General features: G+C 43.9%; 1 protein-coding gene across 1 annotated transcript in view; it reads right to left on the bottom strand.

Annotated features, from left to right (window-relative positions):
* Positions 1 to 13689, bottom strand: part of trpc5a (transient receptor potential cation channel, subfamily C, member 5a) — a 62582-nt gene that overhangs the window by 24515 nt on the left and 24378 nt on the right. Inside the window, exons 8-9 of the mRNA XM_070854477.1 lie at positions 4333 to 4470; positions 1832 to 2030 (exon numbers count right to left, since the gene is read on the bottom strand). Of these exons, the coding sequence (XP_070710578.1) occupies positions 1832 to 2030; positions 4333 to 4470 (337 nt within the window). The remainder of the gene's footprint in view (positions 1 to 1831; positions 2031 to 4332; positions 4471 to 13689) is intronic.

The following is a 13689-nucleotide window of genomic DNA, read 5'->3' as shown; positions in this document are numbered from 1 at the left end:
ACGGAGCCGTATTTGCTCCGATGTTGACCACGAACAAACGGCGCCGTGTCTTTTCATCACGAGCGTTTAGCCGCTGAGCGAGCGAGGGAGCGAGAGAGAGAGAGAGAGAGAGAGCGGAAGAGACGGCGGAGGGACAACACATGGTTTTGTATTTTTCCAAATGATTGTGGTTATGATTTGGAAATGATTGGTGTCAGCTCTGAGAGAGAATATGGAGATGTAATCACTCAGTTTCACACCCACCCTCTCACACACACACACACACACACACAGAGCCACCTCCTCCACACACTCACATATCCGACCACACACACCCACACACACTCATAGTCCTCTTGATGAATAGCAATCAAAGTGTAAAAAACAGACTTCTTCTCATTCATTTTAAAGGCGGTTGTTGTTTTACTGTCTGGAGGAGACGTTTCTTCTTCCTGGACCTGTTTTATTTTATTTTACTGCATGTAAATATGAGATATGAGTCTTGTGTTGAAATAAAGAACAGCTTGGTTAAGTTTAAGCACAGATTCGGAAATACTAAAGCCTCTATAAAACATACTAACAGGTCAGTTTTCTATGTGCTTAAGCTAAGCTAACTGTGTTACTGTTGTATTTTTGTTCTCATAGAAAAAGGTTTTAGAGTGGACCGGAGATTTTGCCTCTCCTTCATGTGCAGCGAGATATCTGTGATCTTTAGTTATAGTTGCCCTCCTCCCTGACGTACTCGGTTCTCTTGTTTTCATTTGTTAATGCCACTCTGTTGAGCATTCCAAGAAGAAGAAGAAGAAGAAGAAGAAGAAGAAGAAGAAGAAGAAGAAGAAGAAGAAGAAGAAGAAGAAGAAGAAGAAGAAGAAGAAGAAGAAGAAGAAGAAGAAGAAGAAGAAGAAGAAGAAGAAGAAGAAGAAGAAGAAGAAGAAGAAGAAGAAGAAGAAGAAGAAGAAGAAGAAGAAGAAGAAGAAGAAGAAGAAGAAGACGAGCGGAGCGGCACAATCTGTACAAATGTTAAATTTAAACTTCTCTTCGGGCAAGCAGACAGAAGACGTGTGTGTGTGATCGTGAAAATCCCTTTGAAGATGCAACTAAAAATATATCTGACTCTTCGTTGGAGGATGGACCTTTATCACTATTTCATTTCATTACACACAGAGAAGAAGTCAGAGAAGAAGAAATTCAGACCAGGAAATAGAGGAAACAGACCAGAATTCAACGTGTCTGCAAAACAGGCTGCTTGTCTGTTAGATGAGAAGGTAAAGTAAGACTCTCAGGGTCATGTTGTTTCCACATGAATTAAAAGCTCACGGACACAAAACTTAAAACCAAAGCCGGAAGAACGACTTCCCAACTTAGTGAAAGGTCCAATCTGAGGAGCATGTGGCATTCTGGGAAACTTTTAATCTGTATTTAAAGTAGTCTGCCATATATTTTATCTTTTCTAGTCTTTACTTCCTTGACTGTTAATTATTATTACATAAACTGTGCAATAATTCACATCCCAGTCCACCTCACCCTGCTGTTGTTGTAATTATTGTGTATATAATTGTTTCTTTATGTATACAGGTTTTTCCTATTGCTATTTAATTTTCTGCTTTTGTCTGTTTCCCCTTTGAGCTGCTGTAACAGCAAACTTTCCCCACTGAGGGATCAATAAACAATATCTGATCTAATTAAACATTTTCTGTATTTGTTTGTAACCTTTGAATTAGTTTTTCATCCATTTGTTCTTTGAAACTTCATCTGAAACCATTCGAGCTGCATTTAATGTACTGAAAAAGAAAAATAAACCTCTCAGACTTGATGAAATATAAAAATAAACATCACTGTTCAGGGTACATACCCAGCACCCATGGGAGAATCATCCACTCGACGATGGTGGGCGGGGGCCCCTGCATGTGCAGGTTGGTGCGGGCGATGTGCTGCGAGGCCAGCAGCAGGAGGAAGAGGAAGGTCAGGTAGGACGCCGTGTGACAGATGAACTTGATGAAGGGCTTCTTGATGAAGCGTCCCAAAGCGCTCTTAGGAGCCAACAGGTAGATCTGGAGGAGGAGGAGGAGGAGGAGGGATGAAGACACAGGAAGGGGGAGAGTTTAGCTGTTTAGATCTCAACATTATGAGATTACTCAACCATTAACGAACAATACAGTTTTCTCTTATCGTAACGAGAAAGAACGTCTCTCTCGTGTGCTTCATCTTTTTAAACTCCGAAGCTGAAGCCTCGCAGCAGAAAGACAGAGCGAGGGGCTGCACATGACATGACTGTGTTCACGCTCGGCGTCGTTGGAAAGCTTCGCTCATCGAAGCCGTTCCAACTGTTACTGCCGGTCTTATTGCTGCCGGGATGCTTGTTTACTTGTTCTGCTCATCTGCTCGCTCCTGGAAACCTCGACCGACTCTGAGTCATGCCGGCGAGGCTTTAAAGGGAACGGAAAATAATGGCGAGAGAGAGAGAGAGAGAGAGAGGGAGGGAGTAGGAAACAATAAGGAAGGTAGAAATGGCGAGAGATGTGTGTTTATATGCATTATTAAAATATTAATAACTTAATCACATTACAGCAACGATCTGATTATTGCAATGTAATGACTTTAAGTGAATTATCTACCTCTAGGTAGACATAACTCAGTTAAGATCTGATTACTTCGTCTTGTCCTGTCCTTGAATGCACCACCACGGCCTCCAAACTCAATGAGAAGCATGAAAAGGCGAAAAATATATTAAAAAAACCATTTAGATTTAGTTCCTGTTAATATTATAAATGAGTCGATGATTTAGGTGGAGGGAAGCAAGTGATCGTGGCACTAGCACTGGAGGATTATACCCCCCCCAACAATACATAGTTTATATTCTTATTGATCCCCAAATGCTATTGATTGTTCCAAGTGCTGTTAAGGTAATAAATCAAACATACAGGATGGATCTCCTGAGACTTTGCTGCAGGTAATTACTGAAACGTCTCTTTCATGCCTTTTTGGATTTCCTCTTTTGTGCATTTGTGCATTTTTATGGCTCGCTTCAGTGTGAATGCATGTTTTTATGTATGTTTTGGGGCATTTCTTATGGTGAAACAAAGGCTATCTATCTATCCATCTATCTATCTATCTATCTATCTATCTATGTACATAACTAAAAAGCTTTTGAGAGAACAGATCAGCTGCTCCAACAATGAACTCCAAAGCAAACTCTACTGTCCTTTGATCCATTAAACTAATCATTTCACTTTAATCAACACGTTCTGTCTAACACCAGCATGTCCGCTCTGATGCTCGCTGACATTTCCTGGCTGAAATTCCACTTTCACAGTTTCACACGCGTCAGACTGTGTTATTAAATCATGAATTCATCTTGATTATGATGCACGAAATCAGGGATCACAAACTAGGGCTGCTGCATGTTAGCACTCATCAACTACTCCCACAGTGTAGTCGAGGAGTTAGCTAACCGCTAGAGCTATATCACATCTTTTTTAACTCAATAACAATTATGACCAAACCCCCATCGAGCTCCTCTGAGCTGCAATCAGACTGCAGGAGGGACACGAGTGCTTTCTGTATAGCAGGAGTCTTTCCTTCTCTAAAGACTTTAAATCCTGCTTGTTTAAAGTGTCTCACACCAAAACGGTCGGGTCTCTTGTCCGATCTCTCGCAGAACATCACTGAGCTGAAGACAATGATGCACAGTGTCTGCTCGTGGTTTAGACAGTCGACTCGGATCAGTCTGAAGCAGGTTTTCTACGTCTACTCGTCTCCGCTAAGAGAACGAGATCGCAGAGAGAATGTGCGTTTGTGTATGGAGTTGTGATGTCTGAAGGTTCGTGTCACTCTGGGACGTCTTCTAACTTCCACTTCCTGCCTCAAACGTGATGACAGCAGTGCGTCCCGTCCATCACCGTGTGTGTGTGTGTGTGTGTGTGTGTGTTTGTTTGGGTCGAGTGTTGTTGTCATGCTGATGTTTCCAGGCAACGGCTGCTTCGGCCAATAACCGGAGAGCTCTGCTTAATTGTTGCCTGGCAACAAATTTACTTTGAGGAAGAAACAGTAGTTTAGTTGCAGGAGCCTTCGTCTTTTCTCCGTCCCTCCATCATTTCTTCTCTTCCTCTGTTTCCGTGTCTTGATCAGATCGATAGATTATTTCTATCCCTCTTTCTTAATTTTATTTGTCCTCCTTCAATCCAATCCTTTCATTTGATATCTACTCTTTCTTACTCTCTTACTCTTTTTCTCTCTCTCTCTCATTCATTTCTTATCTGTCCAGTATTTTTTCTCCCATTTTTACCCATTTTCTTTACTTCTATGTCGTCTCTCCCTCCTTCTCTCCCTTCTCTCCCTCTTTGATCCCCTCACCAGTGAGAAGACAGGAAACAGGAGTCCGATGATGAAGCAGGTGACCAGTTTGACCGCCCAGTGTCGTCTCCTCCAGCCCGGGAAGCCGTCGTACCACAGCGTGGCGAGCAGCTGCTGGCAGTTCGGCTGGGCCACAAACTGGAGAGAAGAAGAAAGGGGGAGAGAGAGAGAGGGTTTAAATGTCCTTTCCTTGAAATAAATGAGGGTCACACTGTTGTAAAATGAGAAATAATGAGCAAAAAACCCCTAAAACCACAACATTTATCTTGTGCTTTGACAAAAGCAGCTTTAAAAGCGGCTCATATATCATTCAGAGGCATTTTTTGGGTGTAAAGCTGCTGATAACAAACCGTGTGACCTTCAAAACACAAGAAAAAGTTAGTTTCTTTCTTTTCTGCACAGTGAGTAAACATCTGGTCTGTTCACATTTAACAATAAAACACCTTCTACCTCTTCATCAGCATCGCTTTACCGGAGAGCTGAAATCTTGATCTTTCCTTCGTATATTTCACTTGTCACCTCTGAAAAACATCCCTAATGGTTTATCTACGTGAGGAGCCTGGACTGAAGCGCACACAAACCTTTTCACGTTGATTATTTACACATTAAAACACTACGGAGGGCCGGTAGGAAAACAAACAGTATCTGTTGTTGCCCTTTTATATTTTTATTATCTTTGCCTCTGACTATTAAATCATTAATGTTAAATCCAGAAAGGACTAAACTAACTTAAGACTTAACTACTTTACTGTGGAGCACGTTTAATCAGCACGTTACTGCAGCAATTCGTGGAATAAAGGGAAACTTTATTTAAAAATGCAAAGCTGAACAAACAATCTGACCCTCACATTTAACCCTGTAGAATAAACTAACGATGCATTTGGAGACGCAGTGGTAACAAACTCCTCCAATTAGTCATCTTACATGAAAAAGATGAACAAAACTAAAAAATAAAAGGCCGTTTTTCAGTTGTAGCCCTTAAACGTGTCTGTTAAGGTGCAGTTTACACCCTGTAGTGAGCTGCTTAACTTTGATAAGCACGTCTTTTCACAAACAAAGCTTCACAGGGTGGAAGAAGAAGTGACTTCAGGTGGGTTCATTTCTCCCTGAACTGCTGTTGATTTGCACACAGTGTGAGATCAGCTGTTTCCTCGCATGCGCTCCACAATGAGCCCCAAACAGGCAGATCAGCAGAAGTCTTATCTTCCTCCGCGTGCTCTTATATGACAAATCAAAGGTTACTTCCTGCTCCGACAGAAGCGGAGCTGCCCTGTTGTTCAGGTGGCCTCCATTTACATCTCATTACAGCTCATGTACCGACACCGCTGGCGGCGCACCAAAGCCTGTTGGTCCCCCGTCGGCCCTTCAGCTGCCCTCCGAGACACCAAGAAGCAGCTGAGTCCTTCTGTCTGTTCTCTGCCTTTCTTCTTTCCATTGTGTTCTTCCATTCCTTCCTCCAATCCTCTGCTCCCTCATCATCCTCTCCCTCCGCTGCCTCTTTTCTTTTCTCTCTCTCTCTCTGCCATTTAATCTCTTGCTCTCTTGCCAAGTTTCTCTGTGTCTTATTCTTTTCTATTCTTTGTTTCCTCTGTTCTTCCACCCTTCCTCTTTCTCACCCTTTCTTCCCTCGTGTCGACTTTTGGGTGATTAGTCTGGTCTTGGTGAAAGTCCCAGGAGTGCAGATGAGTGTCCTACTCTCAGAAGACTTGGGAGACGGTAGGCTATCTGTCACTGGGAGCTGTGTGTTTCCCTCTCAAACAAACTGCCTATTAGATAAATGGGCTAAAGTAAACATCCAGCTCAATCCTGCACATCCACCTTCGCACAAGGACACACAACTGTCACCAACCAAACATTTAGCTAAAAGCTTAAAAAGGCAAACTGCCAAAGAGCGTTTAGGTCGTCAGCCGCCGAAGCTGTCAATCAAGCGCGGTGCTGGGCTGCTGCTCTGAAAGCTGAACAGTTGGTGGTGGCGGCAGATTTCCACACTTCCCTGTTTTCTTACCAGTGTGGGTTCGTTTCATAAGTGATTGATCCTGGCACATTTTATCTGGACTGCGTCTCGTCTCTCTCCGTGTGGGACTGAAGCTGATGGCCTGAACAAAGATGCTAAATGTCACAGCAGCTATCTGAGGCGAGTACGCCTCGGGACAATGGCGGCTGATTGAGAACACGCCTCAAACGAGGACTCACGGCGTCTGGCGGTGAGGTTACCAACGACCGGACCACACTCGGCTCACCCCTCTCTTTCCGAGCGTGGGGAGAAACTACGGTGGCTGATAAGGGTTCAGACTCCAAACTGGGTTCTCAGAATGGTCTTCATCGTCTTTGTCTTACAACCGGTGCATTCATGCCACCAAATTCAGGCTCCTTACACAGTTTTACACACTTGTATTAAAAATGATTCACCCCCCATTACAAACTAGGTGTGTTGGCAAACTTTCAGCTGTTTTAAAGAAGAACAATCTGAAGAGCTCACAGCTGGTTTCTTCAACACAAAATGCCACTTTTAATGACTGCAGTCTCAAAATGATCCAACCCCATCATAGGAGCACCTATTTAAACATCACAGTCCTGGAAGACACTAGAGTAGAACAGAAAATCTCTGGTGGGGTTTGAAGAAGGAGTTTGCAGCGAGCAAACCCAAGAATATTGGAGAGCTGGAGAATATTTCCCATGAGGAATGAAGATTCCTCAGGAGCGCTGTCAGAACCTGGTGTCTGGTCTAAACAGGTCTAAACAGGTCTAAACAGGTCTAAACAGGTCTAAACAGGCTGCTCTACTAAATCCTAAGGATGCTGGTCGAGGAGGGGTTGAATAATTCAGGAGTCATTAAAAGTGGCATGTTGTGTTGAATTTGGAGAAAGCAGCTGTAATATTAGTTGTGTTGAGCTTTTTAAATCATTCTTGCCCGAGTTGTTCATTGAACACGGATGAAGGTTTGTCAGTTTTGCCGATAAACCTAATTTGCACCGGGGGGTTGGATCATTTTGAGTGTAGCTCATTCTAAGTCGACCGTAAACACAGCGATTCTTATATTCAGGCAGGACTGTTGTTTTCCATTTCTGGTTCCAGTGAACCTTTAATTACAGGCCTGTAGTCAAACACAAAAGAAGAAGACCTCCACACCCTCACTCTTGCGTTCGATGCTCTAGTCACCACTACGGACCACCAGGCTGAAGGTGTCTGCACACTGCGATAGATATCAGAGACAGTCAGAGGCTCATCTCATGTCCCCACGTGTGGAAAAAATAAAAAACACTTTAAAATAAGCTGTAAAATTTGAGAGCAGACGACGGGAAACTGAGCAGAGAATTAAAAAAAGGTGAATGCTGAAAGGTGGCAGGTAGCTGTGAGGCTGCAGATTAAATAATGTGTACAAACAACAGGCATCATCAACAGAACATGCTAAAAACACAATGCTATGTTTTTAGCATGTTTTAATCATGTTGCACTGCTCTGTGTGTGTGTGTGTGTGTGTGTGTGTGTGTGTGTGTGTGTGTGTGTGTGTGTGTGTGTGTGTGTGTGTGTGTGTGTGTGTGTGTGTGTGTGTGTGTGTGTGTGTGTGTTAGAGAGAGAGGATATTGGATAACGAGAGGATTTAATTATGAAGATGAAACGATAGAAGCAGGAAAAAGGAGAAAAGAAGTGAGGAGAGATAAAGAGTTAGAAGTCAAACCAAGGTGGCTGCTCCCTCTTCCTCCTCCTCTTCCTCCTCCTCTGTCTCTCTTTGCAACCTCCAATCCTCTTTCCTCCTCCTCCTCTTCATCCCATCTTGTGTGTTTTCTGCCACTAATCCTCTTCATCCTCAGTGCTCCTCCTCTTCTCCTTCCCAGTCTATCCTCTTCTTCTTGTCCTGCTATTCTCCTCCTCCTCTTCTTCATCATCCTATTTTTGTCTCATCTCCTTCATCACACTTTTCTTCACCTCTCCTCTCTTTTGCCTCCACTCCTTTCTCCTCCCCAACTCACCCTCTCTCCCCCTTTTCTCCTCTCATTGCCTTTCTTCACCTCCTCCTCATCCTCTTCCCTCCTCTCAAGCGCTCCCCCTGTCTTCCTCTCTGTCGTTTCCCTCCTCCTTCTCTTTTTTTCTCTCTTCTTCATCATCCTATTTTAGTCTCATCTTCATCTTCTCTGGACCATCACACTTTTCTTCACCTGCCTCCACTCCTCTCTCCTTTTCCTTCTCCCCAACTCGTCTCCTCTCCTCTTATTGCATTTCTTCTCCTCCATCTCTTTTTTTCTTCTCCTCCTCCTCCTCCTCCTGCCTGCCTCACCCTCTTCCTTTTCCCTCCTTCTCCTCCATCTCTTTCTCTGTCTCCATCCCTCGCTCAGCTCCAGTTTGGTTTCCTGTTGCTATGGCAGCAGTATGCTAATGAGGGAGTTGATCTCCGGGCTCCACTAAACTACAGCAGTCTGCTCGGCTCCTTCCTCTTCTTCTCCGTTTCCGTCTCCATTTCCCAGCGCTCCAGTCGGCAAACATCCTCGTCATAGTTCACCGTTTGGACCAAAACATCCGATGTTGACGTAGCGGCTCCGTTTAAAGCGGCTCCCCGACCAATCAGAGAGCCTGATCGGATCGGCGAGGAGGAAACGAACCCCCCGGTGGGAACGGAGCGAATGTGATGCTGCTGTTTTTGGGGCTATGTTGTCATACAGGACAAACTGGGACATCCTCAGTCAGACATGCACGGGTTATTAAAGTTTTAAACTAACATCCCGTGAATCAGCTGGAATGACATAACACATGAGTGAAAGCTGCAGAGGTGGGCTGTGTTCCATCATAATCTATCTAGATAAATATAAAAGGTACAGCATGTATCCAGGCAGCCAAACTGACCTGAGTGTTATCTGAATGACTGACTGACTGAATGAATGTTCCCGTCCGAACCTTTTAGCTGTGAGCTGAACACTTTATGCCTTTAAAGTTAACAAATTCAGAGGAATATGATGTAATCAATACATTTTTGGCGTCAGCAGAACAGGAAGAACGGTCAACTCTCCCTTTAACCCATTTTATTTCACATGATTTGTCACTTGTTAGCCTTGTAATCATACCAGATACATGGAAAATAGCTATTTAGCTTATGTAATCTATCTAGGTTTACCTAAAAAGTGGCTGATTGTTTTGCTTTGCTGCATCAGATGCAGGCGAGGACAAAACGAGGCCCTTTGCAGAGCATGCTGCAGACCGGCTCCTACAAACGGACTCAAACACAACCTGCTTTTGCTGCTTGTGCAAAAATCACAAGTAGAATTCAGCGAAATCACAGAACAATTTGCAGTATCGCAACCAGGAGTCACATCAGAACTATTCTGTTATTAAACTGAAAGAAAAGATTAGGAACTAAAACACACAGTCCTCACTAGAAATGTTATCAAAGCACATTTTAATCGACGCCATCTTAACACGCTCTGTTTCCAATATGGATAAAAGTCATGTGTGCCGACAACAAAACAAATGAAACTGCAGTAATGGACCAACACGGCCTTTATGTTCTGCCACTCAATCAGCCAATCAAACACCTCCTCCAGCCCTCATGAGCCAATCAGCTCATTGTAGTGTGAGTCATCAGCAGTCTGCTCCCCGTCAGCATTACTCTGCGCTCTTTCATCTCCGCCACCAGTGTCTACACTCCATCAGGGAATATTCCCATCATACCAGACATCTTTACCCTCTATACATGCTTATATATTCTACACAAGCATGTTGTTCTTATGTAATTCTTCATTCTTGACGATAAACCATCACTCTTCAAGCCTCTTGGGACATAAGATGCTCCTGGGTGAACTAAATTTGTCGTTGGGGTGAAATTACAGATTGTATTCTGTGTTTTTATCCAGATAAATCATGGTGTAAGCACCGTTCAAAGTACATAGCTTCCCTTCACCTGCACTTCAAACAGACCAGAGGTGAGCAAATACATGTGGACGAGACTGGTTGTACGTTGTACGTCTGAGACATAATTGATCAGTATTTCTACATCACACCTCTTTTCTTTCTGTGTTTCTTTCCTCTCTTCCTACACTGACGCTTCCCCCCCCCGAACACTGGAAAAGCGCCATTGAGCCAACAAGATAAATTTCCAGCCCGTCTTAAATTGATTACCACGGCCTGGCTCCTCCTCTCCCAACAGACCAGGTCAGTGATGTGAACACTGCAGAGGATAAAGTCTCAAACTTAATCTCAGTGTGCCCGCAGCACAGAAATCACACTCTTTCATGCTAATCCAATAGCAGCTTTACATAACAGGCGCACACAGCTTTTACTGCTCGCGGTGATGAGGTGGCTGGGGCGAGGGGGGGGGTGTCTAAAAATGCCCTGAAGAAGAACAGGGATGCTTCGTGTAAAGTCACACAACCTCAGATCCTGGAGAACATCTGAAGAGCCTCACTTCAAAAAGACAGGTTCACCACTCGAAAGAAAGGATTGTACAAGAAAGGCAAAACACAGGAGTCATGCATTTAAATTAAAGGAGGACACACTGATACTTGCTGGAGTAATATAAGGCAAACATGAGTCATGAGCTTTGGATAAGTGACCGAAAGAGCGAGAGAGAGGAGCTGGGATATCTGGGGGGAGCTTGGAGCGGAGCAGCTGCTGCTTTGCTAGTCGAGGTGGTTGGTGCATGTGGTTAGGACGCCTCTAGGGCGCCTTGCTTTAGAGATCTTCTGGGCACGTCGCAGTGGGAGGAGACCCTGTGGTCGACCCAGAGCTCACTAGAGGGATTATGTGTCTCATCTGGCCTAGAAATGCCTCAGGATCCCAGCGCAACCCAACACCGGATAAGTGGGGAAAAAATGGATGAATGGATAAAATAGATGGAGCAAACAACAACAATATACAACATGAAAATAAGACAGCATTAGCCTCACTCATACCTCAGTGAGGCTACGCTAGGCTAACCACGGCCTGATGTTAGCTCTGACATTCATGCCAGTGTTCTCATCTTACACTGAATCCATGAATTATTTCTTTAGAACAGCTTCCTCCCTAGTTTGTCTGACCGTCATTTCCGTTAAATGCATCTATCATATAAACGCAAGCTAAACAGCAGCCACCTGACGTTACCTTTGGCTCTGAGGTAGCTCGCTCAGAGGCTGAGCTTCGTGCCGTCCCTCTGGTTCTTTGGCTCAGTGGGTGTCTGAGCTTCCTGCTGGTGACCGACAAACTGTCATTGACGATTATTCACTCAGTCTGAATGAAATGACCAGACTGGTTTATTACAGTCCCGTGCCAGCCATGATGTCATGTCATCTATTGATTGCTGTCAGGCAACATCTAACCTAATAAGAACTAAATTAATAAAGTGGAAACTATTAATGTTAAAGAAGGCAGACACAGTGTTAAATGTTACTAATCACTAGAAACTTAAATTTAAAGGCTTCAAAAAACAAACTAAAGAAAACAAAAAAAGGTTTAAAGTTGAATCAAAAGGTCTTTTTCTGTGATAAATATGGAAAAAGCCACATTAAAATTACTGTGATGCAATGTTGTAAATAAATATATATATATAAATGTTAATGCTTCAATTTAAAGGCAAACTGCATTAAAAAAAAAATAGCTTTCACCCTTGAAAAAGTCAATAATTACTCATGCAGCTCTCTCCAGACTCCACATACAGCGACCGAAGGATGTGACACGATGTAAAGAAACATTTCTCTTCCTCCACAGCGGGTCAGAGGTCAGGACCGGTTACCAAAACGTGGTCAAACCATGATCAGTGTGGTATCTGTGTGATATTGTTGCTCTTTCATAAAACAGTACAGACAAAGACTCGCTTCCACCTACAACAACAACAACAACAACAACAACAACAACAACAACAACAACAACAACATATACCATGAAATCTGCACTGCAGGCAGCCCACTGAGCTTTAAGTGACGTTTCCAAATCAAGTCTTAGCTGTGGGTTATCGCTGAGGGGAAGAGAAGAATAGCTGCCAGTTGACAGAAGCTCATTCACTCATGTTCAATAAGCGCTGCCTTTGAATGGCTGGAAATATTTTAGAGTCGTCACTGGAGACTCTCTTCTCTCGTCTTTATTCGCACTCTAAGGTGCAGCGACAAGGAACTGAACTGGAAGAAGAAGAAGAAGAAGAAAAAAAAAAGTGAGAAGTATTTTAATCACTTTAATAAATGCGCCCAGTCATCCAGCAGCTTCTCCGGGGGGAGCTGGCACAGACAAGGAAATTAGCCGAGTGGAAAACATGAGTCTCCGAAAAGGCCCCAAACCCTCTTTTATTAAACTCCTGGTGGAGAGGAGTTCTGATGACTCATGTTAACCTACTGAATGAAACAGAGGTCTGGTGTGCTGCCAGATGAATAAGCTTCTGCGTTACATTTGCATTTCCTCTGTCGCAGGGACTCGCAGAGCGCCAACATTCATGCAGCTCCTTCAGAATCAAACCGGACTTCGTGTGAACAACTACCAAGTGAAAATAATATCTAAAAACATACATTTTTCTCATCTGACCAAAGTCCCGCTGGTCTCGTTTTTGTGTATTTATGATGTAATTCACCACCAGTGGAGGACTGGTGCTGCACTGAAGGGAGTGATTCACAAGATTGAGCACAAGAAGAACAACACGGGAAAGGACAAGACAATGTGTGTGTGCTGACAGAGCAGTGAATGAACAGTGATCCATCTGTTCCATCGAGGTGCTGGTGTGATTGGCTCCTCTAAAGGATCAGATCTGACCTGTTGATCAGCAGAGTGGCCCCTTGTTCTTATTCAGTGGGGAAGCACAAAGCCTGGTAATTGCTAGATTGAAATATAATTGCTGGACTCTGTTTGTTCATGTTGGCACAGGACAACCTGAAGCTCCTTAAGGGTTTCCACCGCAGCTCGGGCATGCAGATGCATCGGAGTCAACGATTCTGTTTCCTGCAGACTGTAAAAGCAATTTAAATCCTGTAGCACAAACAAAAATCAGTGGGAGAAATCTGAAGCAAAACTCTGAATCAGTACCTGCGAACCTCTTCTGTCACAGTCACTGATCTGAACTCTCTGTGGTCGGCTTTTCAGACTTTGAGACGAGGACTTCCTCCTCTAGTTGTAGGTGGCTTCCTGTGCAGCCCGCAGACAGTTGAGCGCATCATACACTCTTCTCATTGCAGCATACACACTCTTTTCAGCAAAGCTCCGTGTTTTTGCTGCCTGCTGCAGCTCATATATCATATAAAACCCCACCAGCATCCACCTTTACCTTACAGGGGAGGGGGCTTAACGCCGTCAGCCCGGACTCTCTTGTAGACATATCGCAGTGACACGTAATGATCTGTTCAACATGCATCGGCCGCCTGAAGCGATTGAATGCAATGTGCAATGTGAGTTAACCCGTCCGGTGTCACA

Source organism: Pempheris klunzingeri, chromosome 23, assembly GCF_042242105.1.
Source record: "Pempheris klunzingeri isolate RE-2024b chromosome 23, fPemKlu1.hap1, whole genome shotgun sequence".
Lineage (NCBI taxonomy): Eukaryota > Metazoa > Chordata > Actinopteri > Acropomatiformes > Pempheridae > Pempheris > Pempheris klunzingeri.
Note: the sequence above shows the minus strand (reverse complement) of the source record. Positions and strands in the feature narration are given on the sequence as shown.